The 27,897-nt window shown below is 42.5% G+C and overlaps 1 protein-coding gene across 4 annotated transcripts in view; it reads right to left on the reverse strand.

Moving 5' to 3' along the window:
• The window catches only part of OMA1 (OMA1 zinc metallopeptidase), a 99,181-nt gene that overhangs the window by 44,268 nt on the left and 27,016 nt on the right, over window positions 1-27,897 (reverse strand). For all 4 annotated transcript variants that reach the window (XM_030207495.1, XM_030207492.1, XM_030207494.1 and 1 more), the window contains exons 3-5: window positions 20,063-20,291; window positions 9,206-9,379; window positions 5,560-5,667 (exon numbers count right to left, since the gene is read on the reverse strand). In XM_030207495.1, the coding sequence (XP_030063355.1) occupies window positions 5,560-5,667; window positions 9,206-9,379; window positions 20,063-20,291 (511 nt within the window). The remainder of the gene's footprint in view (window positions 1-5,559; window positions 5,668-9,205; window positions 9,380-20,062; window positions 20,292-27,897) is intronic.

Consider the following 27,897-nt stretch of genomic DNA (forward strand, 5'->3'; position numbering starts at 1 on the left):
CCATCTTTTGAAATTGAAAGGGGGGGGGGGGGGGGGGGCTCATTACCTTCTAAGCCCAGTGCAGATGTCTCCACAGGCAAGTCACTACAACTCCTGTCCCACTGGTGCACCCACACAACAGGAAGCATATGTAAACATTTGGGGGGGGGGAGGGGGAGAGGCAGAACTACCACAACAGAATAGACCTCCCAAAATCTGACCAACCTACCTAGAGCAGCGGCACATAATCAAAATTGTGTGGTTTATAATCATATGGCAGAAGGACAATCAATGGGACACTGTTACCAGGGTATAAATTAAAATGATAGGGTAGAACAAATTGGAGAAGAGGTTGTGCTGTATGTGAAAAAGGGAATTGAACCAGTCAAAATAAAAATTCTGCATGAAACAGGCAGCAATATGGAATCCTTATGGATAGAAATTCCATTTGGGAAGGAAAGGAATATACACAGAGTTGTACCACCATCCGCTAGGCCAGAACGATCAGACAGATGAAGATATGTTAAATTAGAAAAGCTAGAAAATTTGGCAACAGTATAATAACAGCTGAATTAAATTACCCCAATACCTGACTGGTTAAATTTCACATCAGGAGGGTTCTAGGGAGGTAAAATTCCTAGACGAAATAAATGACTGCTTCTTGGAATCGACAAGAGGGGGAGCTATTTCACATCTAGTCCTTAGTGGAATGCAGAACTTAGTACAAGAGGTAACGTGTTGGGTCCACTGAGAAACAGTGATCGTAACATGATCAAATCTGAGTTAATAACTGGAGTGCAGTCACTAAGGAAATGTACTGTAGCAGCATTTAATTTTCAAAAGAGCAACTATGATAAAATGAGGAAAACGGTTAAAAAAGAAACGGCTGAATGGCTCAGCTACAAAGGTTAGGACTTTAAATCGGGCATGGATGTTGTTTAAAAATACCATTTTGGAAGCACAGACCAGATATATTCCATATATTAATAGATGATGGGGGGGGGGGGGGGGGAGCAAACGACAGCAGCACGGTTAAAGGAAGAAGTGAAAGAGGCTAGTTCAGCCAAAAGACCATTTTTCATAATATGGAAAAAAGACCCAAATGAAGAAAACAAGAAGCAACATAACCACTAGCAACTTAGATGCAAAAGCATTGATGAAGAAAGCCAAAACAGAATACAAAGAGAAAGTTGCCTCGGAGGTAAAAACTGATAGTAATTTTTTCAGGTATATCAGAAGCAGAAAGCCTGTGAGGGAATCTGTAGGACCGTCAGATCATCAAGGAAGGCCATAGCAGAGAGGCTGAATGAATTCTTTGCCTGGGTCTTTACTGAAGAAGATAAGAGATCTTACCTGTACAAGGGATGGTGTTCAAGGGTGATGACGCACAGGAACTGAACGACATCTCAGTGAACCTGGAAGATGTACTGAAAGAAATCGACAAATGGTATACACCCCAGGGTACTGAAAGAACTCAAACGTGAAACTGCAGATCTGCTGTTAATGATCTGTAACCAGTTGTTAAAATCGTCCATAGTACCTGAAGATTGGAAGGTGGCCAATGTAATGCCTATTTTTAAAAAGGGATCCAGGGGTAAGCCCGATGTCAGTGCTGGGCAAAATAGTGGAAATGATTTTAAAATAATAAAATCACTGAACATATAGACAAACATGGTTTAATGGGACAGAGTCAACATGGATTCAGTGAAGGGACGTCTTGCCTCACCGATCTGCTTCATTTCTTTGAATGCAAGAATAAACATGTCGATAAAGGTGAGCTAGTTGATGTAGTGAATCTAGATTTTCAGAAAATGTTTGATAAAGTCCATCATGAAAGAGTGCTGAGAATTAAAAACCCATGGGAAAGCAGGCAATGTTCTGTTGTGGATTACGAATCAGTTGATGGATAGAAAACAGAAGGTAGGGTCAAATGGCCAATTCTCTCAGTGGGAAGGGTGAATAGTGGAGTGTCCAAGGGATCTGTACTAGGACCAGTGCTATTTAACTTATTTATTAATGATCTGGAAATGGGAAAAATCAGTGAGGTGATTAAATTTGCATACGACACATAACTATTCAAAGTTGTTAAAACGCATGCGGATTGTGAGAAATTGCAGGAAGACCTTAGGAAACTGGAAGACTGGGAATGCAAACGGCAGAAGAATTTTAATGTGGACAAGTGGAAAGTGATGCACATTGAGGAGAATAATCCAAATCATAGTTATTTGATACTAGGTTGGTTTATTTATGTATTTATAGCATTTATATCCCACATTTTCCCACCCATGGGCAGGCTCAATGTGGCTTACATCAGTCTGAAAGACATGCATCAAACAGACAATAAACAATCAAGTACATTCTTTTAACAGGGTAAAATCTCCTGGTAGTTTTGGAAAAAAGCTATTAGAAATAAATCCCAGCTTGGTTCTAATTTACCTGGAAGCCCAAACAGAGAAGGAAGAAAGTTCTGGGTCAAAAGAACAGTAAAAGAAAATATTAGTCTCCTGCTCCTTTCACTCAATGTGGTTGTTACTCATATTGAATTTTGGAAATAGTGGGCTATATGGTTTTAATAAATAAATACAATATCATGGGCTTGATTAAGGCTCAAAGTGGAGGGAAGGCTTAGAAGGCAAGAATTACTGGGATTCAGATGGGGTTGTTGGGGGGAGTTTCTATAAGGATTTATTCTTTATCTTTGAGTAGAGAGGTGTGGTAGCCGTGTTAATCCACTTTTAAAGGTAATAAAACAAAATAAAACATGGAAAAGAAAATAAGATGATACCTTTTTTAATGGACATAACTTAATACATTTCTTGATTAGCTTTCGAGCCTATTTCCAATCTGACGAAGAAGGGCAACCTTTTTATGTCCAATTAAAAGGGTATCATCTTATTTTCTTTTCCATGTTTTATTTTGTTTTATTTCTATTGATTCTTTATCTTTGGAAGTTGTATTAATAACGGTTTTAACTCTGCTAAGAGGAGATAGAAGAATCAATTGTTACTACAGGAGTTGATACTTTGAAGGGAGGGCAGTGTAGAAAAGGGTTGAAATGGTGAAAGGAAAGTTCAGGTTATTGTCTAAGAGATGTTGTATTCATAAGTTTCATTTTGCTAATCTTATGTATTTTTGCTAAGTTGTGTGACTGTACTTTCATCATAAACAAACAGAATGATTCTATCATCCAAAAATAAGTCAACTGTAAATATTTACCACATGACATTCTGTTGACATGACATTCACTGAAATTATTCTACTAAGTAGTGAATTACTGTCAGGAACTTGGGATGATGATTCTACATTACTTTGATGGGCACTGGTTTTACTTCTGATGTGGTTTACTTTTACTGTATTTGTGTATTTAATTTTGTACTTCGCGGGAGGTGGTGGAAATGAAAACGGTAATGGAATTCAAACATGCGTGGGATAAGCATAAAGGAATCCTGTGCAGAAGGAATGGATCCTCAGGAGCTTAGTCGAGATCGGGAGACGGGGCTGGTGGTTGGGAGGTGGGGATAGTGCTGGGCAGACTTATACGGCCTGTGCCAGAGCCGGTGGTGGGAGGAGGGGCTGGTGGTTGGGAGGTGGGGATAGTGCTGGGCAGACTTATACGGTCTGTGCCAGAGCCGGTGGTGGGAGGAGGGGCTGGTGGTTGGAAGGCGGGGATAGTGCTGGGCAGACTTATACAGTCTGTGCCAGAGCCGGTGGTGGGAAGCGGGACTGGTGGTTGGGAGGCGGGGATAGTGCTGGACAGACTTGTACGGTCTGTGCCAGAGCCGGTGGTTGGGAAGCGGGGCTGGTGGTTGGGAGGTGGGGATAGTGCTGGGCAGACTTATACGGTCTGTGCCAGAGCCGGTGGTTGGGAAGCGGGGCTGGTGGTTGGGAGGCGGGGATAGTGCTGGGCAGACTTATACGGTCTGTGCCCTGAAGAGCACAGGTACAAATCAAAGTAGGGTATACACAAAAAATAGCACATATGAGTTGTCTTGTTGGGCAGACTAGATGGACCGTGCAGGTCTTTTTCTGCCATCATCTACTATGTTATAATGTTATTATGTACTCCGCTTAGTTCTTAGGCAGAATAGAAATTTTTTTAATAAAATAAGTAAAGATCAAAGACTGAAAAGTGATTTCTGAGACCTGATTTCAGCACATATGTGCACATCCCGATAAACAAATGCACACAGAAACCAGACGATATGCCTGTCAAGGCGATGAGATATTTATGCGTATATTTGTACCACATCATTATTCAAAATCTCAAGCATGCAGAATAATTCCAGGCATGTAGACAGGTAACGCGGAGAACAGCAAGAACAAAATGTCAGAGCAATAAAGCCAGGACACTGTGTTACTACAATAAACAGGGTGGCTGTGGCACGTGAAGCCACATCAACACAATGAACAATGGGATTTCCATTACTTGTTTAAGGGCATTGCTAGGAACATAAAAGATGTTTTTGCTAGATCTCTGAACTGACAGGCAGTCATAATGGGTTATGCATGCGAGAACAGTGCTGGCGGAATGCTACATTCGGCTGGAATAAATAAACAATGCTTTAGAACGTTAATGTATTCCGAAGATGAGCTGAATTCAAATGCACTAAATGTCACTTGATAAAAAATGTAGTTCCCACTTATAAAGGGCAGTAGAATCATATGTATGTCTTCCAGCCGGAAATAACTGAAGGGTAACTGGATAATGTTTGGCACTGAAGCTGGAAAGCCAAAAATGGGGGGAATCTTTCAGGGAAAAGACGTTAATAATGAGATACTTAAAAGCCAAAAATTATTCTAGTTCCACATCAGAAATAAGTTACATAGCTGACTGCATGTTTGACACTGGTTTTTATTAATGTTGTTGGTTAAATTACCATTAACAATTACAGGTAATGCACAATCATAACAGCGATTAAAATTAACAACGACATTAACCTTGAGCACCTCCCCCACCATCACCACCACCCATTATGTAACCACCCAAGGAACCCTATCCCGGACCTACTTTAAGGATGCCTTGGTGATCCAGGGTAGGTCAAAATGGTGGCCACGACCTTTAGCAATAGTCTTGTGGTACTACTGTTAGGGACCTGAACTCTAACGGTACTATGAAGAGACTACCATCACAGGCCACTGTTTTGAATCCAGAGCCAGTACAGGCAGAAGTGACTGGGAACTGTTCCTGCCTGCCCTACCCTAGACCAGATGCTAATAATTCCCAATAAGACCACTGGTATATACACACCTGATAACCACAAAAAAAAAAAACAGGGTACTTAGCAAGCGCCCAAATGAGACTACCGCCAGGCCAGCATGCCCTCCTGGTGGTAATTTCAGACGTCCATCTTTTTTTGAAAATACGATTTTCCCCGCCCCCGGATTTCGACGTTTTGCAAACGTCCAAATCACAACTTGGACGTACCTTTCGAAAATGCCCCTCCATGTCACATGATGGACTGCCTGAGAGAATGTGTGTGTAAACATTTGGCATTACCTGCACTCTATCATCCAAAGATTTCACTATTTTAGTATCACAGCATTTCAGACATTTCATTTAATTAGCTAAGAAGCACTTACCGTGTGTTCTAGCACAGCGTGAGCAATTTCATGCCCCAATATACACGATAGCTGATGAATATCTGTCACTGCTTTCAGTAAGCCAGTGAAAACAAATACTTGCCCATTCTGGAAGCAGAGAAATATTTAAAAAAAATTAAAATAAATAAATACGATGTGTGTGTCTTTATATACCTAAATTTAGTTCACACTTTTCATAATAGTTCAAGGTGAATTCTATTCAAGTACAGTATGTGTATAGCATATATACAAATCTATGCTGAAAACCCACCTTTTCACTGCTGCTTTTTAGCTCCTAGCCACTACTCAATTGCCCTCCCCTTGTCCCTTCCTTCCTTCTCACCCATTACTTCCCTCACCCGTAACTGTCTTGTCTGTCTGTATTATTTAGATTGTAAGCTCTTTTGAGCAGGGACTGTCTCTTTGTATCAGGTGTTCAGCGCTGCGTGCGTCTGGTAGCGCTATACAAATGCTAATAATAATATACTTATCAGTCTATTTAATAAGCTGCATTTGAACACAAACATTTAGACTTGGATTCAGTAAATGACGTCTAAAATGTAGGTGCGTCAGAATAACCCACATAGCGCTATTCTGTAAGCAATGTATACAGTAAGACTTGGTTTATAGAATAGCGCATAGGCCGGGAGAATGTGCGTTCCGGGAGAATGTGCGTACATTTAGGTGTGGCTATTTATGCCACTGAAAACCTGGTGTAAATACCTGCGCCTAAATGTACGCAAGTTCCCCCAAATTCTATAACACATTCAAATTTGATTGATGCCCCTGACGCGCCTACACTCCTCCCATGGCCACGCCCTTTTCAGTTATGTACACTGGAATTTACAAGGGCCTCTTTAGAAGACGTCTAAAAAGAAGCACATGCAAATTCCAATTATTCCCAGTGATAATTGGTTCTCGGACAATTATCACTAATTGGCTCGTTACTCAATTAAGCAGTGCTCATAAATTGGCTGCAAGTACAATTTAATGTGTGCTATTCACCACGCCTATACAGAATCCAGCCCTTAACAGATAACAGTATCCTGCTTATTTTCGAAAGAGAAGGCGGCCATCTTCCGACACAAATCGGGAGATGGCCGCCCATCTCTCAAGGCCAGCGAAATCAGCATAATCGAAAGCTGATTTTGGCCGCCCTCAACAGCAGTCAGTCGCAGAGCCGGCGAAAGTTTAAGGGGGTGTGTCGGAGGCGTACCGAAGGCAGGACGGGGTCGTTCTTAACACATGGCCGCCCTCAGCCGATAATGGAAAAAAGAAAGGTGGGCTTGACGAGCATTTGGTCAACTTTACTTGGTCCATTTATTTTTAGGACCAAGCCTCAAAAAGTGCCCCAACTCATCAGATGAGCACCGGAGGGAATAGGGGATCACTTCCCCGTGCTCCCCCAGTGGTCACCAACCCCCTCCCACCCAAAAAAATAAAAAAGTTTTTTTGCCAGCTTCTATGCCAGACTGAAATGTCATACCCAGCTCCATGACAGCAGTATGCAGGTCCCTGGAGCAGTTTTAGTGTGTGCAGTGAACTTTAGGCAGGCAGACCCAGGTCCATCCCCCTCCTACCTGTTACACTTGTGGTGGAAAGTGTTGAGCCCTCCAAAAAGCCCCAAAACCTACTGTACCCACATGTAGGTGCCTCCCTTCACCCCTTAGGGCTATGGTTGTGGTGTACAATTGGGGGGAGTAGGTTTTGGGGGCAATTTGGGGGGGCTCGGCACCCAAGGGAAGGGAGCTATGTACCTGGGAGCAATTAATAAAGTTCACTGCATTGCCCCCTAGGGTGCCCGGTTGGTGTCCTGGCATGTGAGGGGGACCAGTGCACTACATATGCTGGCTACTCCCACGACCAAATGCCTTGGATTTGGCCGGGTTTGAGATGGCCGGCATCGGTTTCCATTATTGGCGAAAAACGAAGCCGCCCATCTCTAAGTCCGGCGATCTCACCATTTAGGTTGACTAAATATTGAGATTTGGCCGGCCCCAACCGTATTATCGAAACGAAAGATGGCCACCCATCTTTTTCGATTATACGGTTGGGGCCGGCCCTTCCCGGGGCAGTCCCTGGAGATGGGCGGCCCCGTTCGATTATGCCCCTCTATGTTAACTGTTAGTGTGTGCTAGTTTATTTATTTAATACATTTATGCCCCACATTTTCCCACTAGTTGTAGGCTCAATGTGGCTTACACATAACCGTAGGGTAGGCTACAGTTCAGAAAGTATAAATGAACAATGTAACAGTAGGTTATTAAGCGTATGGGTATCATATGAAACAACAAAAGATAGTACAGGGTAATACAAGATAATAAGGTCCATGGATTTTGCTGAAAACAGGAAAAATTAAGATTAGGTTGTCTGGAAGGTATACCTTTTTGAACATGGTGGTCTTCAATAATTTTCTGAAATTTAAATAATATGCATGTATGTGGGCAGATAGACAAACAAATGCCAATATTTCAGCAATGTGCCATTCAATAAGGTGCCTAAATGTGGTGTTTCTTTTACTTGCTTAGTATCTTCTTGAAATAAACTTTCCGTGTAGTAATTCCAAGTTTCTGGAATTCCTTGCCAGATGGAATTAGACTACAACAGGATTATTTGTGATTCCTACTGAAAACTTGTGACTCCTTTTACAAAGCCGCGGTACTGATTCCCGTGCGGCAAATACAACAAAGCCCATAGGAATGAAAGGGCTTTGTCGCATTTGCTGCGCTCAGAATCACTACCTGCATTCAACCCCCAACAAGGAAGGGTATGTAGAATCTCTACCTGTTTTCAAATCTATGCTGAAAACCCACCTTTTCACTGCTGCTTTTTAGCTCCTAGCCACTACTCAATTGCCCTCCCCTTGTCCCTTCCTTCCTTCCTTCTCACCCATTACTTCTCTCACCCGTAACTGTCTTGTCTGTCTGTATTATTTAGATTGTAAGCTCTTTTGAGCAGGGCCTGTCTCTTTGTATCAGGTGTCCAGTGCTGCGTGCGTCTGGTAGCGCTATACAAATGCTAATAATAATATGCCTTACAGGTAATGGGGAGATATTCTATATTTAGGTGCACTGGGCCATATTCTATAACTAGGCACGTAAATTTTGGAACGCCCACAAAGCGCCCATTTCCCCGCCCATAACCATGCCCCTTTGTGCCTGAATGCGTTAGAAGTTCGGCACATATTGTTACAGAATACGCTTAGCGAGTTGTGCACTTAAATTCCAATCAGTGCCAATTAGTGCTCATTATTGCTTAAGTGCTGTTATCAGCACTCATGATTGTTAGGCTTGTTAAATTATGCACATTGTTACAGAATCCGCGCCGAAATCTCTAGGCATGCTATATAGAATCCGGGGCTTCTCATTAACTGCTAACGTAGCAGGTAACAAAGAGCAGGCACCACCACCACCTCATGAAGTGTAGCTAATATCATTGTGCCACTGATGCATGGTAGCAATCTTTGCTCTGTGTTAACTGCATGGCTGCTTTCCCTAAAGTGCTATGAACGCCCCCATATACAGAGGGCTTTTTCGGTTTCTGCTGGTTAGCTGCAAACCTTTTCGTGCAGCTCAGTAAATAGGGTCTCAATGAACAGTTCTTAACTGTGGTTATCACAAGTCACGTCTATATTTGTTTTGCTTACTGGAAGCACAGAAGCATTAATGTCCGATTTCTCGACAACATGGAGAATCCATTCCATCTTGGAAATTCCTGGAAGGTCTCTGTTGGACTTTATTAGCTGGTCAATAATTATTTTAACAACTTGATAACGAGGATCATTCTCAGTTAGCATGTTCTCAGCAAACTCTTCCATTAACTGTGGAAGTAAAGAAATACTGCCAATTAGCAGCTTAAAAGAGATGCAGTGTAGCATTCATGCATCATTCCAACACACAATAAGGACTCAGGAACTATCTATAGTTATACAATGGGATGGAAGCAACCATAATTACTGAAATCTGCAAATGAGACCTCTATCATATCACACTGTACATTTTTCATCCTGATTTTTATTTAATTTCTGAGGTGACAGCCAATAACATATTTTGTAAGCAATTCTTACTTAACCACTCCCACCCTTATGGGTCTACTGCAGGGGTTATCAACCCTGTCCCTCAGGGCACACCTAGCAAGTCAAGTTTTCAGGATATCCACAATGAGAATGCAGGATATAAATCTGCATACGAAGGAGTCAGTGCATGCAAATCTCTCTCATGGGTGTTCAGTGTGGATATCCTGAAAATCTAACTGGCTGAGTACGCCCCAAGGGCTGGGCTGAAAACTCCTGGTCTACTGGGACCTATGCAGACATCTCTTTAATGACTACAGTACCAAAGAAGGTGAGCAGATTTAGAAAAAAAATCTTACTAAATGGAAGGGTGGCTAAAAACAACAACAAAATCAACAAAATCCCCAAAACAACTCAGTAGTAAAATCTACTAACATAAAAACATGATAAAAGGTATCCACAATGAATATGCAAGAAATAAATCAGGCTAGTGGTTCCCAAATCTGGTCCCAGAGGCACTCCAGCCAGTTAGGTTTTCAGGATACCCACAATGAATATTCATGAGAGAGATTTGCACGCACTGCCTCCACTGCATGTACATCTATCTCATGAATATTCATTATGGATATATTGAAAACCTGTTTGTCTGGGGTGCCTCCAGGACCAGGTTTGGGAACCACTGACATAGGCAAATTACAACCTTACAAGGTCCTACCACTAAAGCCACCCAAAAGTTACAGGACCAACGAACACTAGCAATTTAAAGTTTGGGGTAAGAGTTTCTTTGCAGTAAATATGAACTTTGCACATTTCCTTACCTTTCTCCCCCACCCCCCCCCCCCAATTTACAAAGCCATGTGGTAATGTCAACACAGCCCATTCACATGGTGCAATTGCATTCTTGTTTTAAGAATGTTCCAGTAGCGGCTTTTACACAATAGAAGACTATTGGAGAAAAATTGGTCCATCAAAAGTTTCTGCGTCAAAAGAAGAGCCATATAACAATTGCCTCCCGTGAAGCTTGTGGGAGTTACCAATGGTGTAGTCTGACTTTGTCAGGGAACCAGTGGATAGATCCCTAGTCTGGGAAAGTGTTTATTATTTGTCATTGTGGGTTGGTGTATGGAAGGCGTACTAGTCGTGCTGTGAATGAGCACAAGTCACGAATTTTGGATGAGAATCAACAGGCACATTAGTACTTCATTGCATGACTTGTGGACATTCTGTAAACGAGTTGAAGTGGAGAATAATAGATCAAGTGCAAGTGGGTAGGGAGGGTGGGCATTTTGAAAAATATCTAAATTATAAAGAACAAAGATGGATTTATTCTTTCCTTAAATATGATGACTCCATTTGATCTAAATGCGGAGATTTTATTTATTTAATTAATTAATGCATTTATATCACACATTATCCCAATAGTTGTAGGCTCAATGTGGCTTACATAAGCTGTAGTAGGACTACAGTACAAATAGTATATTTAAACAGTACAAACAGTAAAATATTAAACAAAGATTTGCATTATAATAAACATCAGGATAGTGAGTAATATATAAGGTTTAAATGTCTCTGAATTATTTGAAAACCAAAGAAATTGATCTGATTATGTTGCAACTAAAGAATAAACCTTTTTGAATAGGATGGACTTTAATAATTTTCTAAACTTTAGATAGTTCTGATTTGATTTTACTAATTTGGGTAAAGCATTCCACAGTTGAATTCCCAAGAAAGGAAAGTTGGAGGCATATGTAGATTTGTATTTGAGTCCAATACAATCCGGATAGTGTAGATTTAAATAAGATCAGGAGGAACTGGATCTATTTCTGGGTGGTAAGTCAACCAAATCTAGCATATATTCGGGAACTATGCCATAGATGACCTTGAAGGCAATTCTTTCTTTGATGGGAAGCCAGTGTAATTTTTCACGAAGGGGCTTGGCAGATTCAAATTTAGATTTTCCGAAAATCAGTCTCGCCGCTATGTTCTGGGCCATCTGAAGTTTCTTAAGTAAATGTTCCTTGCAGATTGAATGGGGATCTTTGATTTAGTCCTGACAGTCTGTGACTGGCTGCTGGGAAGTCAGGTATTTGAGGGGGTATATTAGGAGGCGTTTTAGACACCGCCGCCATCTTGGTCATGAAAAGGCTGTGGCTAGAGATGTGCGTAGCATAAGGTGTTTAAAAGTTCTATTATATTTTAGCTTGAGACGTTTTTGTTATTGTACCATCTAATATTGTTTTTTTCTCGCAGGGGCAGATCCTTGATAAAGCCATGGGGCGAAACACAACACGTGTTGGATAACATACCTTCCTTGCCGAACTGAGTTTATAATGACTTGAAACGTAAACATCAATAAGATAGTATACTTATGTGTCATTTTGATAGTGAAAGACCGATGAGTGGATGCTTATTTGTAGGATGGCACATTCCATTCAGCTGTGCAATAAGTAGCGGGAAGTATGCTAGACTATTATAATGTGTTTTGTGTTGGTCTTCCAAGTAGGGAACTGAGGAGACTTCAAGTTGCACAACATATATTGGCAAGATTTCTCCTCAAGATGCTGGAGACTACAGTGCTAAATCTTGCTAAATTGTTCACACTGGCTGCCTGTAAGGAAATGGGAGTATATTTAAATTGATGATGTTTAAACATCTACATAATGAAGACCCTAAAATGTTGTGGTTGTGGACCGCTTCTTTTCTCGATCTACACCTCTTCCCTGGGCTCGCTGATCTCATCACATGGTTTCCAGTACCATCTCTATGCTGATGACACCCAGCTTTATCTCTCCACTCCCGACATCACGGTCGAAACCCAGGCCAAAGTGTCGGCCTGCCTTTCAGACATCGCTGCCTGGATGTCCAACCGGCATCTGAAACTGAACATGGCAAAGACTGAGCTCCTTGTCTTTCCACCCAAACCCTCTTCTCCTCTTCCCCCACTTTCCGTCTCTGTTGACAACGCCCTCATCCTCCCCATCTCTTCAGCCCGCAATCTCGGAGTCATCTTCGACTCCTCCCTCTCCTTCTCTGCCCATATCCAGCAGACAGCTAAGACCTGTCGCTTCTTCCTCTATAATATTAGCAAAATTTGCCCATTCCTCTCTGAACAGACCACCCGAACCCTCGTCCACTCGCTCGTTACCTCTCGTCTTGACTATTGCAACCTTCTTCTCACTGGCCTCCCGCTTAACCATCTATTCCCCCCTTCAATCTGTCCAAAATTCCACCGCACGTCTTATCTACCGCGTGAACCGATACTCTCATATCACCCCTCTCCTCAAGTCACTTCACTGGCTCTCGATCCGCTACCGTATACAGTTCAAGCTTCTCCTATTAACCTTCAAATGCACTCAATCTGCAGCCCCCCATTACCTCTCTACCCTCCTCTCCCCGTATGTTCCCACCCATAACCTCCGCTCTCAGGACAAATCACTCCTATCTGTACCCTTCTCCACCACCGCTAACTCCAGACTCCGCCCCTTCTGCCTCGCATCACCATATGCCTGGAACAGACTTCCCGAGCCCATACGCCATGTGCCCTCCCTGCCCATTTTCAAGTCCTTACTCAAAGCCCATCTCTTCTCCCTTGCTTTTGGCGCATAACCACCTTCCCCATTCATGATACCTACACTGACTACATAGTTTGTAACCGTTAGATTGTAAGCTCTCTTGAGCAGGGACGGTCCTTCCCCATGTTAAACTTGCACAGCGCTGCGTAACCCTGGCAGCGCTATAGAAATGCTAAGTAGTAGTAGTAGTATGTTCCAAATCTTTTAGTGTATCCCAGTAAAAAAAAGTAATGAGATAAAGAACAGTAGAAGAAAAAAAAAGTTTTCGGGGGTGGGGGGGGGGGGGGGCTGTAGTGGAATGGAATAAACTTCACTGTTGCAATTTAGGACAGGTTTGGTGTCTCTTCTTTCCCTTGAATTTCTCTTTTTCTGTTCTGTTCTTAGCTTTTTAATTGTGGTTTTACTTGTATACCATCTTGATTGGTATGTAGCCTTCAGCTTGGAGAAAAGGCAGCTGAGGGGAGATATGATAGAGGTCTATAAAATAATGAATGGAGTTGAACGGGTAGATGTGAAGCATCTGTTTACGCTTTCCAAAAATACTAGGACTAGGGGGCATGCGATGAAGCTACAATGTAGTAAATTTAAAACGAATCGGAGAAAATATTTCTTCACTCAACGTGTAATTAAACTCTGGAATTCGTTGCCAGAGAATGTGGTAAAGGCGGTTAGCTTAGCGGAGTTTTAAAAAGGTTTGGACGGCTTCCTGAAGGAAAAGTCCATAGACCGTTATTAAATGGACTTGGGGAAAATCCACTATTTCTGGGATAAGCAGTATAAAATGTTTTGTACTTTTTTGGGATCTTGCCAGGTATTTGTGACCTGGATTGGCCACTGTTGGAAACAGGATGCTGGGCTTGATGGACCTTTGATCTTTCCCAGTATGGCAATACTTATGTACTGTAGAATATGGTCACCATTTGCCTTCAGCCTTCAGTGAAATACAGGTCAAGTGGCTTGCAGCAGCTAGCTAGGCCTCGAAGAAATCATAAGACATCTCTGACCCAAGATTCACTGAATTCAGCAACAAAGTTATTGTGACAGGCTGAAAGGTTAGTGAAACTTGGCATGGAAACAAGATTGCCACAGCTGAGGCAAAAATGCCAGCTGGTCAGTGGCATAACGAGAACCTGTGGTCAACAGATATCCCGTAATAGATAAATTTACTGGTAGCGAGGTGCAAGAAAACAGAACTATAATGAGGGCTGATCAAAAGTGGAAAGTTAAGAAGTCATTGTGGTCGAAAGTAATGATTTCAAAATATAAATACTGATGATAATGCGAAACTGCCATTAATGTGATTAGTAGAAAAGGGTATAAAACTGGCAGCCGAAAAACTGTTCAGAGGGAGAGTCCAGTATTTGTGAGACACAAGTTTGATTCGCTTGCTGATCTCCCCTGAGAAATGTACCTGGCTTGTACTAACATTGATCCTGTTGTATTTGATTGTGGTGAGTATAAATAAAAAGCTAATTTCTCATATCCACTGTATGTCTTCTGATTATTGCCTCTAGAATTATTCAGAGTGAGTGCACTGCTCTGGGGATTCAGGAGTCTAGATAAACGAGGACAAATATACAGAAGCAGCCTTGGGTGCTTTGTTCATTCCTAGATACTAGTGGCTGGTCCACAGTACTGGAAGGAACAAATACACCCTAAATAATATACAGTACTTACGTATTATTAAGGATTATTAATGATTTTCTCTTTAACAGGTTCACAATATATTTAACTGGGTTTCAAGGGCAACATTTGATTGCATTGAAGACAAAAGGGGATGAACTACACCCACTAAAATTTCAAGAGGCGGTCAAGCAATTCCAACTACCAACACAATCTATATTTAATTTTAAAGCTTTAATTCACTTTTCCAAATAAAATTACCTTGGCACCTTGCAAGGAGACTGCAAGAACAGGTCTAATTATGACCCAGCTCCCCACAATTTTTATGAAAATCTAATGCACAATCAACGTTGTCCTGCTCTTAACCAGCTGTGCAAACTGTAGATACTTGATGCATTCAGAAACAGTGGAAGCAGTTGTGGCAGGTGCTCTTAATCTTATCTCCCCCCCCCCCCCATACCTTATTTATTTATTGCATTTGTATCCCACATTATCCCACCTTTTTGCAGGCTCAATGTGGCTTACATAATGCCGTAATGGCGATCGCCATTTCCGGAGTGAGAAATACATAGTAGTATTACATTTAAAGTACATAAATGTTGAAATAAATTGTAAAGTAAGTTAGATAAACAGTTTGTTTCAGGCATGAGAGATAAGGGGGAGTAATGCATTAACGTTCATTAGTGACAAATTAATTGAAGCAAACAGGAATAAAGAGTACGATATTGTCTGGTTCTGGTAGAGTTTTGATGTCAGGTCATTTATGAAGGATCACTATGGTATGTCTTTTTGAACAGGTTGGTCTTTAGTAATTTCCGGAAGGCTGCCAGGTCGTGCATTGTTTTTATGGCATTTGGAAGTGCATTCCATAGTTGCGTGCTGATGTAGGAGAAGCTAGATGCATATATTGATTTATATTTAAGTCCTTTGCAACCGGGGTAATGGAGGTTCAAGAATGTGCGTGTTGACCTTTTCATGTTCCTGGTTGGTAAGTCTATGAGGTCTGACATATATACCGGGGCCTCGCCATGAATGATTTTATGAACCAGGGTACAGACTTTGAACGTAATTCGTTCTTTTAGTGGGAGCCAGTGTAGTTTTTCTCTAAGGGGTTTGGCACTTTTGTATTTCGCTTTTCCAAATTTGAGTCTGGCTGCAGTGTTTTGGGCAGTTTGGAGTTTCTTAATAACTTGTTCTTTGCATCTGGCGTAAATGGCATTACAGTAATCCAAGTGGCTTAACACCATTGATTGTACCAGGCTGCGGACTACGTCCCTTGGGAAGAAAGGTTTTACTCTCGAGTTTCCACATTGCGTGGAACATTTTCTTTGTTACATTTTTCGCGTGATTTTCTAGTGTGAGATGTTGGTCAATTGTAACTCCCAAAAGTTTCAGGCTGTCCGAGAAAGGTGTGTAGTCTGGGGTATTTATAGTGGTATGTTTGATCTTGCTACACTGTGATGGAAGAATAAGACATTGTGTTTTTTCTGCGTTGAGCTTCAGTTGAAATGCAGCCATCCATGGCATAAAAATTGCAGGAAGAGTTTTTCTAAAATAATACGCACAGAGAGAAACAAGAAAATAACTATTTACTGGCCATTTTTATTTTCAAATTAATCTTCACTTGTTGTTTCTGAATTCTTATCTTCTTATCCTTCATAAGGGAAAATGAACATGGAACACTCTAAACACACTTTTTATTCTATGTAGACTGTAATCCTTTCACAAGCACTGACTGATTCTTAAGTGCTGCTCTGCTGATCTCAGCAATTTTGAACTGTCCTATCTGGCTGCTCCCAACCACTGACAGCAGTCAGCTGTTCACTGAAGTAGCGAGTGCAGGCACTGAGCAGAGTCAATCATGGGCCTTTTCAGGCTGATCATGTAAGATATTGCAGCACAGAAAGAAGAATTCTGCAACCCTGCCTTTTGACCATGTAAAGCACTCAATTTATTCTGCAAAGACTTTAGCTTTGTATAGTTTTGTTTGATCAACGTATGCTCATTTCTCAACAATACTTTTAAGACCGCTTGGAACCAGAGGCTAAGTCTGACTTTCATAATGTTTCCAAGTTATACTTTGGTTTAAAATAAATTAGTCCCATACATTGTCACTTATTATCCTTTGCTATGTGTTAATGTCGGCCACGTAAGTCTTTTTGTTATTCCAACCCAATGAAAAGTTGGGAAGAAATGATATTTTAGCTGTCACAATGGTGATGAGATCCATTGAAATGGGCCACATAAAGTACCCCCCCCCCCCCAAAAAAAAAGGGCCCAATGTATTACTATGGAAAAAGCAATTCCAGCTTCTGCAGCATACATACACTGACACAACGAAAAAAGTTAGGAAATTGCTCCTTTCAAAATGCTTCTCCCCTTTCATAGTAACATAGTAGATGGCGGCAGATAAAGACCTGTGTGGTTCATCCAGTCTGCCCAAAAGGATAAACTCGTTACATATGATATGAAGTGATACATCATAAGTATACCTGATCTTCATTTATCCTTGCCTTTTTAGGGCATAGACCATAGAGGTCTGCTTGGCACTGGAAATGTCTGAAATTGTTGTCAAAACCCCTGAAAAGATCCACTCCAAGTCAGTCTCAATCAAGGCACAGACCACAGAAGTCTGGCCAGCACCAGCTTTCCTACCTAATGTCTCCTAAGCTTCTTTGGATCTGATCATTCTAAATAGGATTCCTTTGTGTTTGTCCCACACATTTTTGAATTCCTTTACAGTTTTCATCTCTACCATCTCCAGCGGAAGGACATTCCAGGTATCTAACACCCTCTCAGTGAATAAATACTTCCTGACATTATTCCTGAGTCTGCCCCCTTTCAACTTCTATTCATGCCCTCTAGTTCTACCATCTTCCTTGTCTCTGGAAATGGTTTGTTTGCGGATTAATACCTTTCAAATATTTGAACGTCTGTATCTCCTTTCCTCCAGGGTATACATGTTTATATCAGCAAGTCTCTCCATGTATGTCTTGCTACATAAACCCCCTACTAATTTCATCGCTTTTCTCTGAACCGCTTCAAGTTTTAACATCCTTGGCAAGGCCTCCAAAATTGAACATAATACTCTAAGTAGGGCCTCATCAACGACTTGTACAGAGACAACACCACCTCTTTTTTGTCTGCTGGTTATACCCCTCTCTACACAGCCTAGCATCCTTCTGGCCGCGGCCACTGCCTTTTCGCCATGTTTCGTCTCCTTGAGATCTTCAGATACCATCACCCCCCGAGGCCCCTCTCTCCTGAGCCGAGCTTACCAATCTCTCCCCTCCTATCCAGTTCATCTCTCTTGTATTTCTGCACCCCAAGTGCATCACTCTGCACTTCTTGGCATTGAATTTCAACTGCAGACCCTTGGCCATTCTTCTGGCATTTAGAGATCCGTTCTAATGGTTTCTACTCCCTCCAGGGTATCCACTTGAGTGGCTATTTTCGTGTCATCTGCAAAAAGGGAAATTTTTCCTTCTAACCTTTCAGCAGTCTTGCACAAATATATTAAATTTCTTTCCTCTCCCAGTCACATTAAGGTTTTCTTTTTCTGTAAAAGTTTATGACCGAGCTTCCCAAACTTGGAACTCCTTCTCCCTTACAAATCTATTGTGCATTTTTAATCAGGTTTTTCCATATGCCAAGTTTCATCCCATTCTGTAAAATTTTCAAGAGGGCTATTTTGCCACCAAACGGACTGACAGACATCCTCAACCCCTTTCATATAATTCTTTCCAAATTCCACAATTAACTATTGCACGCTCAAAAGAAAAAAGGCTCATCGGTTAATGCACTCAATTCGCTGCATTTGACACTGTCAATCACGATTTACTTCTTGCCACACTGTCCTCATTTGGGTTCCAGGGCTCTGTCCTCTCTTGGTTCTCCTCCTATCTCTCCCATCGTACCTTCAGAGTACACTCTCACGGTTCTTCCTCCACCCCCATCCTGCTCTCTGTAGGAGTTCCCCAGGGATCTGTCCTTGGACCCCTTCTTTTTTCAATCTACACCTCTTCCCTGGGCTCACTGATCTCATCTCATGGTTTCCACTATCATCTTTATGCTGATGACACCCAGTTGTATCTCTCCACACCAGACATCACTGTGGAGACCCAGACCAAGGTATCGGCCTGCTTGTCTGACATTGCTGCATGATGTCCAACTGCCACCTGAAACTGAACATGTCCAAGACCGAGCTTATAGTCTTTCCGCCAAAGCCCACCTCTCCTCTTCCTCCTCTCTCGATCTCAGTTGATAACACCTTCATCCTCCCCGTCTCATCTGCCCGCAACCTTGGAGTCATCTTCGACTCCTCCCTCTCATTCTCTGCGCATATCCAGCAGACAGTCAAGACCTATCGCTTCTTCCTCTTTAACATCAGCAAAATTCGCCCTTTCCTCTCTGAACACACCACCCGAACTCTCATCCACACCCTCATTACCTCTCGCCTTGACTACTGCAACCTTCTCCTCACTGGCCTCCCACTTAGCCATCTATCCCCACTTCAATCCATCCAGAACTCTGCTGCTCGTCTTATATTCCGCCTGAACCGATACACTCATATTACCCCCCTCCTCAGGTCGCTTCACTGGCTTCCGATCAGATACTGCATTCAGTTCAAGCTTCTCCTTCTCACCTACAAATGCACTCAGTCTGCAGCCCCTCATTACCTCTCCACCCTCATCTCCCCTTACGTTCCCGCCCGAAACCTCCGCTCACAGGACAAATCCCTCCTCTCAGCACCCTTCTCCACCACCGCCAACTCCAGGCTCCGCCCATTCTGCCTCGCCTCACCCTATGCGTGGAATCAACTTCCTGTGGCCCTACACCAAGCCCCCTCCCTACCCATCTTCAAATCCTTGCTCAAAGCCCACCTCTTCAATGTTGCCTTCGGCACCTAACCTTAGACTGCCCCAATTTGACTGCCACTACTTGATTGTCTGTACATTTGTCCATTAGATTGTAAGCTCTTCGAGCAGGGACTGTCCTTCTATGTTATCTTGTACAGCGCTGCGTAACCCTAGTAGCGCTTTAGAAATGTCAAATAGTAGTAGTAGTAGTAGTAATTCATGCCATGTGCTTAATTTTTGTCTTGCACAAGCTGTGGGGGGGGGGGGGGGGGAGATTGGGGGGGAAAAACTCTTTAGCAAAATATCAAATTCAAAATTGATAGATTATAAATCCACAACTATTTCAAAAGCCCCTAATACATGACAGTATGAAACGTTTCCCTCTTCCCTGCACAAAGATGTGTTTGGTCACCTTTGAATTTTTATCCATTACTTACACCTTCATACTCCAGCTGTGTAAGAACATCGTAATGCTCTTTCCTGAAGAGCAGCAGCCGGCTGCGGCCAGTGACTGGGCTCTCTTCCAAGTGAGTGAAATAAAACAAAATAAATATAATCCCTAGTCCACTCAGGCCTGCAAACAGCTTCCATTTGTTGCTTCTCAGATATTCTGTGAATAGCGCCCGCTTGTTTGAAGGAAGAGCTTTCCACCACTTTCTAATTCTCCTGCAAGCAGAAACAACAAAGCAATTCCAATTTCAAGTAATAATATCACATTTTTTTTTCAATTATTCAGAACTATGGAGTAGCTGCCTATGGTTATAACACAGGGGCGGGCCACAACCCGATCACATTTTTCAGGATTTCCCTACTGAATATGCATGAGATCTAGTTCCATATAATAGATAGCGGTGCATGCAAATACAGCTCATGCATAATCATTGGGGGAAATCCTGAAAAAAACAACTGGGTTGCAGCCTTCGAGTACCGAGGTTGCCCATCCCTGTTATAGGAGCAGGCTGGGAACAGGAAAACCCAGGTTCAAATTCCATGGCAGCTCCTTGTGGTCTTGGGCAAACCAATTAACCCTTCATTGACTTGGGGTGGCACTAGCAACCTCACCCCAGTTACAGCCTGCCATGGAAAGTGTCATGCCTGTGATGGCCCCATAAGCTCTTCACATCTGGGTGCATGTGAACACGGGACAGAGGAGAGCAAAGAGGTTTAAAATTTCACCAAGCTATTCCAATTTGTTTTCATAGAACTTTGGACTTTAACTAGCATTTCTTTCGGTGTGACCTTCCTACGAGGCTGATGCAGAAAGGCTCCTGGTAGCACATGTGGAAGTCTAAGCACATGGCTTCTACTGTGAGTATAATACAGCACCATACAGCAAGGTAAATATATTCAAATTTTATGTATGGAAAACTTGCAGCTAAATGTGTGTGTGTTGGGGGGGAGGGGTGAAGCATGCTGAATGCTTCTTTGTGCGCATGTCCAAAAGAAAATGGAAATGCCAGCATACATCGGTCTTATTCTTTTACACCTAAAGTGAGCTTAGGAGGCGGAAGAGGCTACTGCGCTAACCAGTCTGTAAAGAAAAAATGACACGCACTGGAAGAGGAGGTAGTGCCAGATTGGCGAATGACACGCCGCTTTGTAAAAGGGCCCCTTAAAGCACTAAAGGAAAAGGGGGTCATTATTTTCAGAAAGATCTGAAACTTTTTTTTGTTTACAAATGACTGAAATGTTATTACTTTTTATGTTATCACTTGTGGTGATTTATTTTTTTATTAGGGCTGTACATCAATTTAAATTTTTAATCGTATAAAACGCCCCCCCCCCCCCCCAAATTTCCTCCTGTACAGTGCAAAATATAGACAGTAGATGTAAATACTCAAAACTGAATATTTCAGTTACTAAACTGAACATAAAATCATTTTTCTTACCTTTGTTGTCTGGTGATTTTATTTTTCCAAACATCTCGTTCCCTGCCTCTGGTTCTGTTTCCCTCTGCTCCCAGCACAGTTCTGAACTGTTTCCAGGGCCTCCCTGTCTATTCACTAATTTTTATCTCCTTCTTCAATTCCTTCCCTATAGCCATCTTTCACGTTCAGCTTTTTTCCGTCTTTCTTCCTCCTACCTAGTTCCATCTCCTCTTCTCCTATCGTCCCTTTCCCTTCCTTCCAGAAGTACTATTTCTTCCCTATTCTCATCCCTCTCCCCGCACTTCTTTGGCAATTCCTCCCCCCCCCCAATCTTCTCTCACTACCAGACTTTTGCTCCCCTCCCAACTTTCCTTTAATGCTGCAGTGAAAACATGCTGCTTCTCACCTGTTCGAGACCTCTCTCTGTAGCATTCAAAAGAGAGAGTGCAGCCTTAATGTACACCATCTTGAATGGATCTTTGTTGGTTCCAAGAGGGTATACAACATTTCATAAATAAATGTGCCAGATTTTGTTAGCCTGCTTTAATCTTACAACAGGGATATCACTGGGACCCCCTAAGGGTAGATATCACTCACAATGGTTAGATGTCAAACGCTCATTTAAACTTCCCTTTTCCTTTGATCTATGAATTGGAATAAAAATGCCCTAAACTTAAATCTACACACTGTGCATTTGCCGTAAACAGTTATAAAACCGAAGTTCTAAGGAATGCTTCTGTATTCAACTCCCCATAGTACAGCTGGGTTCAATTCCCACTGCAGCTCCTCGTGACTCTGGGCAAGTCACTTAATCCTCCATTGCCCCAGGTACAAATAAGTACCTGTACATACTATGTAAACTGCTTTGATTGTAACCACAGAACGGCTGTATATCAAGTCCCATTCCCCTTCCCTATGCTAAGGGCTAAGTCAAGCCTGAAATGGCTCATCTGGCAAAGGAGCAGAATTTGGATTCTGGAAGATGAGAAACTAAGGGCCTCTTTTACTAAGACACGTAAGCGTCTACATGCACCCAATGAGCGCCAAAATGGAGTTAGCACATGGCTACCGTGTGGCTCTTGCGGTAATTTCATTTTTGCTGCCGAAAAATAATTTTTTGGACACACGCCAAGTGGTATTTGGCGCACATAGGTCATTACTGGCTGGATATTGCGTGAGACTTTATCGCTAGGTCAATGGCTAGCAGTAAGGTTGCAGACCCAAAATGGACATGCAGCAATTTTGATTTTCCTGCACGTCCATTTTTGGCAAAAAAATTTTTTTTAAAGGCCTTTTTTACAGGCACACTGAAAAATGGACTGGTGCGCGCCCAAAACCTGCGCCTACACTACCGCAAGCCATTTTTCAGCGCATCTTAGTAAAATGACCCCTAAATACCTTTCTCTTAACCAGTTCACAGATCTGATTTCCCACCCTCTCAATTTTTCATCTACTTGCAACTGCAGCACATCTCCATAGAGTTGTGATCCTTGCAAAATAAACCTGAAATTCAGAGCAAGCAATAAGCAACTGTTTTTCACATATGCCCCAATATCTGGCCCCTTCTGACTTGCACCAATAAAACTCTGCAACCCCCACAGGCCAGCCCGGCTACACTCATCCTTACTTATTCCGACCTACAGAAGGTTAGCTCTGGGATACTTTGCCATCGCAGTTGAGCTCACCTTTAAAAACATTTTTGTTTTCAAAAGCATTTTGGGAGGTAGGTGGCTTTGAGGGTGAATGAGATGGAGAGGTAATATATGGCTATGGAAACAATCACTGCTATTTATGATCCGTCTGGTATATAGCTTGGATGTTGGTGACATATTTTAATAACGTGTATGTAATTTTGTAATGAGCCAACAATGTAGGACTATGTGGAATAGAAATTTGGATAAAATAAATAAATACATACATACATATATTCTTCCTTCATTAGATTATAGAACCAGAAAATAATTTTTAACGTTCTGATGAGTATAGAAGATTTTTTTATATTTCTGGTCCAGTTTATTGGAACAAGTTGCCTTTTCGAATTAGAAATATTACCAACATAAAGAGTTTAAAAGAGAGCTCAAGACTTTACTGTTTATGCAGGCCTACAGTTGGGGCAATGAATGATGATTAGTATCTGCTCTGGGACTTTGATTTTTCAGTTATTTTTGTTTCGCCTTTATTGATAACGTCAAATTTGGTATTTTTTATACATTGTGTATACAATTTTGTAATCCGCTGAGAACTACGGATCAAGCTGAATAAAAGTTTGAAATAAAATAAATAACAGGGTGAGAGAGGAGGGCACGTCCATGAAGATATTCTGGAAACCATCCTTGTGTCTAATATTCTAGTACTGCAAGTCTGTCATCGGACGCCTGCATACAGATGTCCTGAGGCTGCATGGTGGGAGCCTGTTCTACCTGGGCGCTCGGGTTCATTATAGAATACAAGCATCATCCGTCTCTTTTCCATGCTGAAGAGCCCTAACCTCTTTAGCCTTTCCTCATACGAGTGGAGTTCCATCCCCTTTATCATTTTAGTAGCTCTATTTTGAACCTTTTTTAATCCCGCTATATCTTTTATGAGATACGGTGACCAGAACTGAATGCAATACTCAAGGTACGGACGCACCATGGAGGGATACAAAGGCATTATAGTATGTTCGGTCCTTTACTACTAATTCCTAGCATTCTGTTTGCTCTTTTGGCTGCCGCCCCACACAGAGCAGGGAAAGCCAGATATAGGTAATAAACAATTACAGCTGTAAAACTATTCAAACAACAGAGGTGGCCGGTTCAAATCCCGCTGTTGCTCCTTGTGATCTTGGGCAAGTCACTTAACCCTCCATTGCCTCAGGTACAAACTTAGATTGTGAGCCCTCCTGAGACAGAGAAATATCCAGTGTACCTGAATGTAACTCACCAAAAAGGTGTGAGCAAAATCTAAATAAATAAATAAAATAAATAAGCAGAACCCGGTATCAGATTGCTAATTTCTTGTCTATTAGATTGTAAGCTCTTTGAGCAGGGACTGTCTTTCTTCTATGTTTGTGCAGCGCTGCGTACGCCTTGTAGCGCTATAGAAATTCTAAATAGTAGTAGTAGTAATATGTAGGCACCTAGATAAAGCATGGACATCGGGGGGCATAGGTACTATCGAGTGAGACTGGCAAAATAACCAGGGCAGTGTCCCCCCCTCCCCCTGGTTCACGGGCACCCAGGTTCACCGAGGCAGAGGAAAAGCCCTACTGGCCAGAGGAGCACTTTTCAGCGAATTCTCTACCATAAATAGTAACTCACTGCAACTGTGGAGGAGGGAGGGAGGTCTGGAGCGATACCAAACTGTCCAGTGGGGGGGGGGGGGGGGGGGGGGGGGGCAGAGGGGAAGAGATGCTAGACTGGGGAGGATTGGGGAGGAGAGAGAGAGAGAAATATTAGACCAGGAAAGAGACAGGAAGAGAGATGTAGGATCAACAGAGAGAGAGGGAGAAATGCCAGACCACAGAGGCTGGGGGCAAGGATGCAGGAGGAAGGGAAGAGAGAAAGCATGGAGAGAACATAGGGATTGGCAAACGGAGGGATAGTATTGGATACAAGGGGAGGGATAGGGACACACAGAAGAGATACTGAACATGGGGGGAGGACAGGGACACAGAGGGGAGATACAGGACAGATAGAGATAAACAAACAAAAAAGATGAATGCTGGACACAGTGAGAGAAGAAATGTCAAAGACAAAGGAGACCCTGGATTGAGTTTTAAAAAAAAACAGAGAAAAGCAGAAGAGAGGCACTAGGAGCAAAGAGCAATGCGCATACAACAAAGGTAGGGAAAAAAGGAGGGTTTTTTTTCCCCTGAATTTACAAATTCTGATATGTCAACTTTGGGAAATGTGCACCCTCCCCCCACTCAGTCCCCACTACTTTGGAAGCGATGGTGTCATAGGGGGCACATCTCAATCTTTCTTCCCAGGGTCCATTCAGTCCTAGCTATGCCACTGATAAACATGCTTAATTAACAGTATTCTGTACACAAGTACATAAGTATTGCCCATACTGGGACAGACCAAAGGTCCATCAAGCCCAGCATCCTGTTTCCAACAGTGGCCAATCCAGGTTACAAATACCTGGCAAGATCCCAAAGTTACCAACATTAAGTGGCAGACACACCTATGTCCTGCCCACGTTCCTCCCAAGTGTACACTCTCTCCCTTGCAATTACTCGTCTTTTCAGAATAATACTTAGACTGATTGAGATTTATGCACATCTGCACATACATGTCAGTATTCTGTACACTTACATGTGCAGCACGTACATAAATGTATGTTCACGGTTTATAGAATTGCTCTTTCAATGTTTTTCAAAGCCCATCGCTTGCTCTGGAGGCCTCTGAAATTGCTCAAAGCTGGAATGACGACATATAATTAAGCACTGGTCCTGTAACAAAGCCAAATTACTCTTTTTTATTGTCTGATTCTTCAAAGATTCTGGAGGAAAGTCTGGGATAGAATAACTCATCTTGAATACTGATTATATCATTTTATATTAGACGGTAATAAGACTTCAAGCTAACTATCTCAAAAAGATGATTAACTATTTTGTTACCAACTGCCGTCAAAACTATCCTTGATAACTTGAAGTGCTGCAACCTATTGGATGTTAAGAAGACTTTGGTACATATGTAAACATAGTAGATGACGGCAGATAAAGACCTGTACAGTCCATCCAGTCTGAATATAGCAGAGTGACTGTTTGGAAGTCTTTCTGTAGGCCCACAGGTCACTATATTTTCCTCTAAAGTCCTAGGGCCCTGTTTACTAAGCTGCGATGTAGGCGCGCTATCCTTTTTAGTAACGTGGAGGGGCATAATCGAACGAAAACGTCTATCTCCATGGGCGTTTATCTCCAAGAACGGGTCCGTGAAGGGGCAGACCGAACCGTATTTTTGCAAAAAATAGACGTCCATGTTTTATTCGACAATTTCTGAGCTGGGCGTTTTTGTTTTTCAGCGATAATGGAAAATGAAAGCGCCCAGCTCAAAAACGAATAAATCCAAGGCATTTGTTCGTGGGAGGGGCCAGGATTCGTAGTGCACTGGTCCCCCTCACATGCCAGGACACCAACCGGGCACCCTAGGGGGCACTTTTACAAAAACAAAAAAAAAGGTAAAAGAGCTCCCAGGTGCATAGCACCCTTCCCTTGTGTGTTGAGCCCCCCAAATCCCCCTCAAAACCCACTCCCCACAAGTCTACACCATTATTATAGCCCTAAGGGGTGAAGGGGGGCACCGACATGTGGGTACAGTGGGTTGGGGGGGGGGGGGGTTGGACGACTAAGCATTAAGCAGCACAATTGTAACAGGTGGGGGGGATGGGCCTGGGTCCACCTGCCTGAAGTCCACTGCACCCCCTAACAACTGCTCCAGGGACCGGCATACTGCTGCCAGGGAGGTGGGTATGACATTTGATGGTGAAAATAAAAAGTTGTGAAACATCATTTTTTTGTGGTGGGAGGAGGTTAGTGACCACTGGGGGAGTCAGGGGAGGTCATCCCCGATTCCCTCCGATGGTCATCTGGTCATTTAGAGCACTTTTTTGGGACCTGTTCGTGTGAAAAAAGGGTCCAACATAAATGTCCTAAATGTTCGCTAAAAACGCCTTTATTTTTTTCGATTATCGCCCTAACGCGTACATCTCTCCTCGGCCGATAACCACGCCCCAGTTCCACCTTCGCCACACCTCTGACATGCCCCCATCAACTTTGCCCGCATCCGCGACGGAGTGCAGTTGAAAACGTCCAAAATCGGCTTTCAATTATACCGATTTATTCGTTTTTGTGAGATAAACGTCTATCTCCCGATTTGGGTCGAAATCTAGGCGTTTTTCTCTTTCGATTATAAGGTGGATAGTAACATAGTAGATGACGGCAGAAAAAGACCTGCACGGTCCATCCAGTCTGCCCAACAAGATAAACTCATATGTGCCACTTTTTGTGTATACCTTACCTTGATTTGTACCTGTCTTTTTCAGGGCACAGACCGTATAAGTCTACTCAGCACTATCGCCGCCCCCCCAACCACCAGCCCCGCCTCCCACCACCGGCTCTGGCACAGACCGTGTAAGTCTGCCCAGCACTATCCCCACCTCCCACAAAAGATTAAAAAAATATCATAATTGTGAGGAGGCATACAGAACACTGCCCTTCACCCTTAAGGATAGTCCCTCAGCAGCGCTGCGTATGCCTTGTAGCGCTATAGAAATGATAAGTAGTAGTAGTAATATAGGAGGTAGTGTCCTATTGTGGATTAAAAACTGGTTAAAACAGAAACTAGGGTTAAATGGTTTTAGTGCGTGCGTTTAGTGCGTGCTAATGCTAGAGACAGCCATATTTATTTATTTATTTGTAG

Source organism: Microcaecilia unicolor, chromosome 6 (genome assembly GCF_901765095.1).
Source record: "Microcaecilia unicolor chromosome 6, aMicUni1.1, whole genome shotgun sequence".
NCBI classification, from domain to species: Eukaryota; Metazoa; Chordata; class Amphibia; order Gymnophiona; family Siphonopidae; genus Microcaecilia; species Microcaecilia unicolor.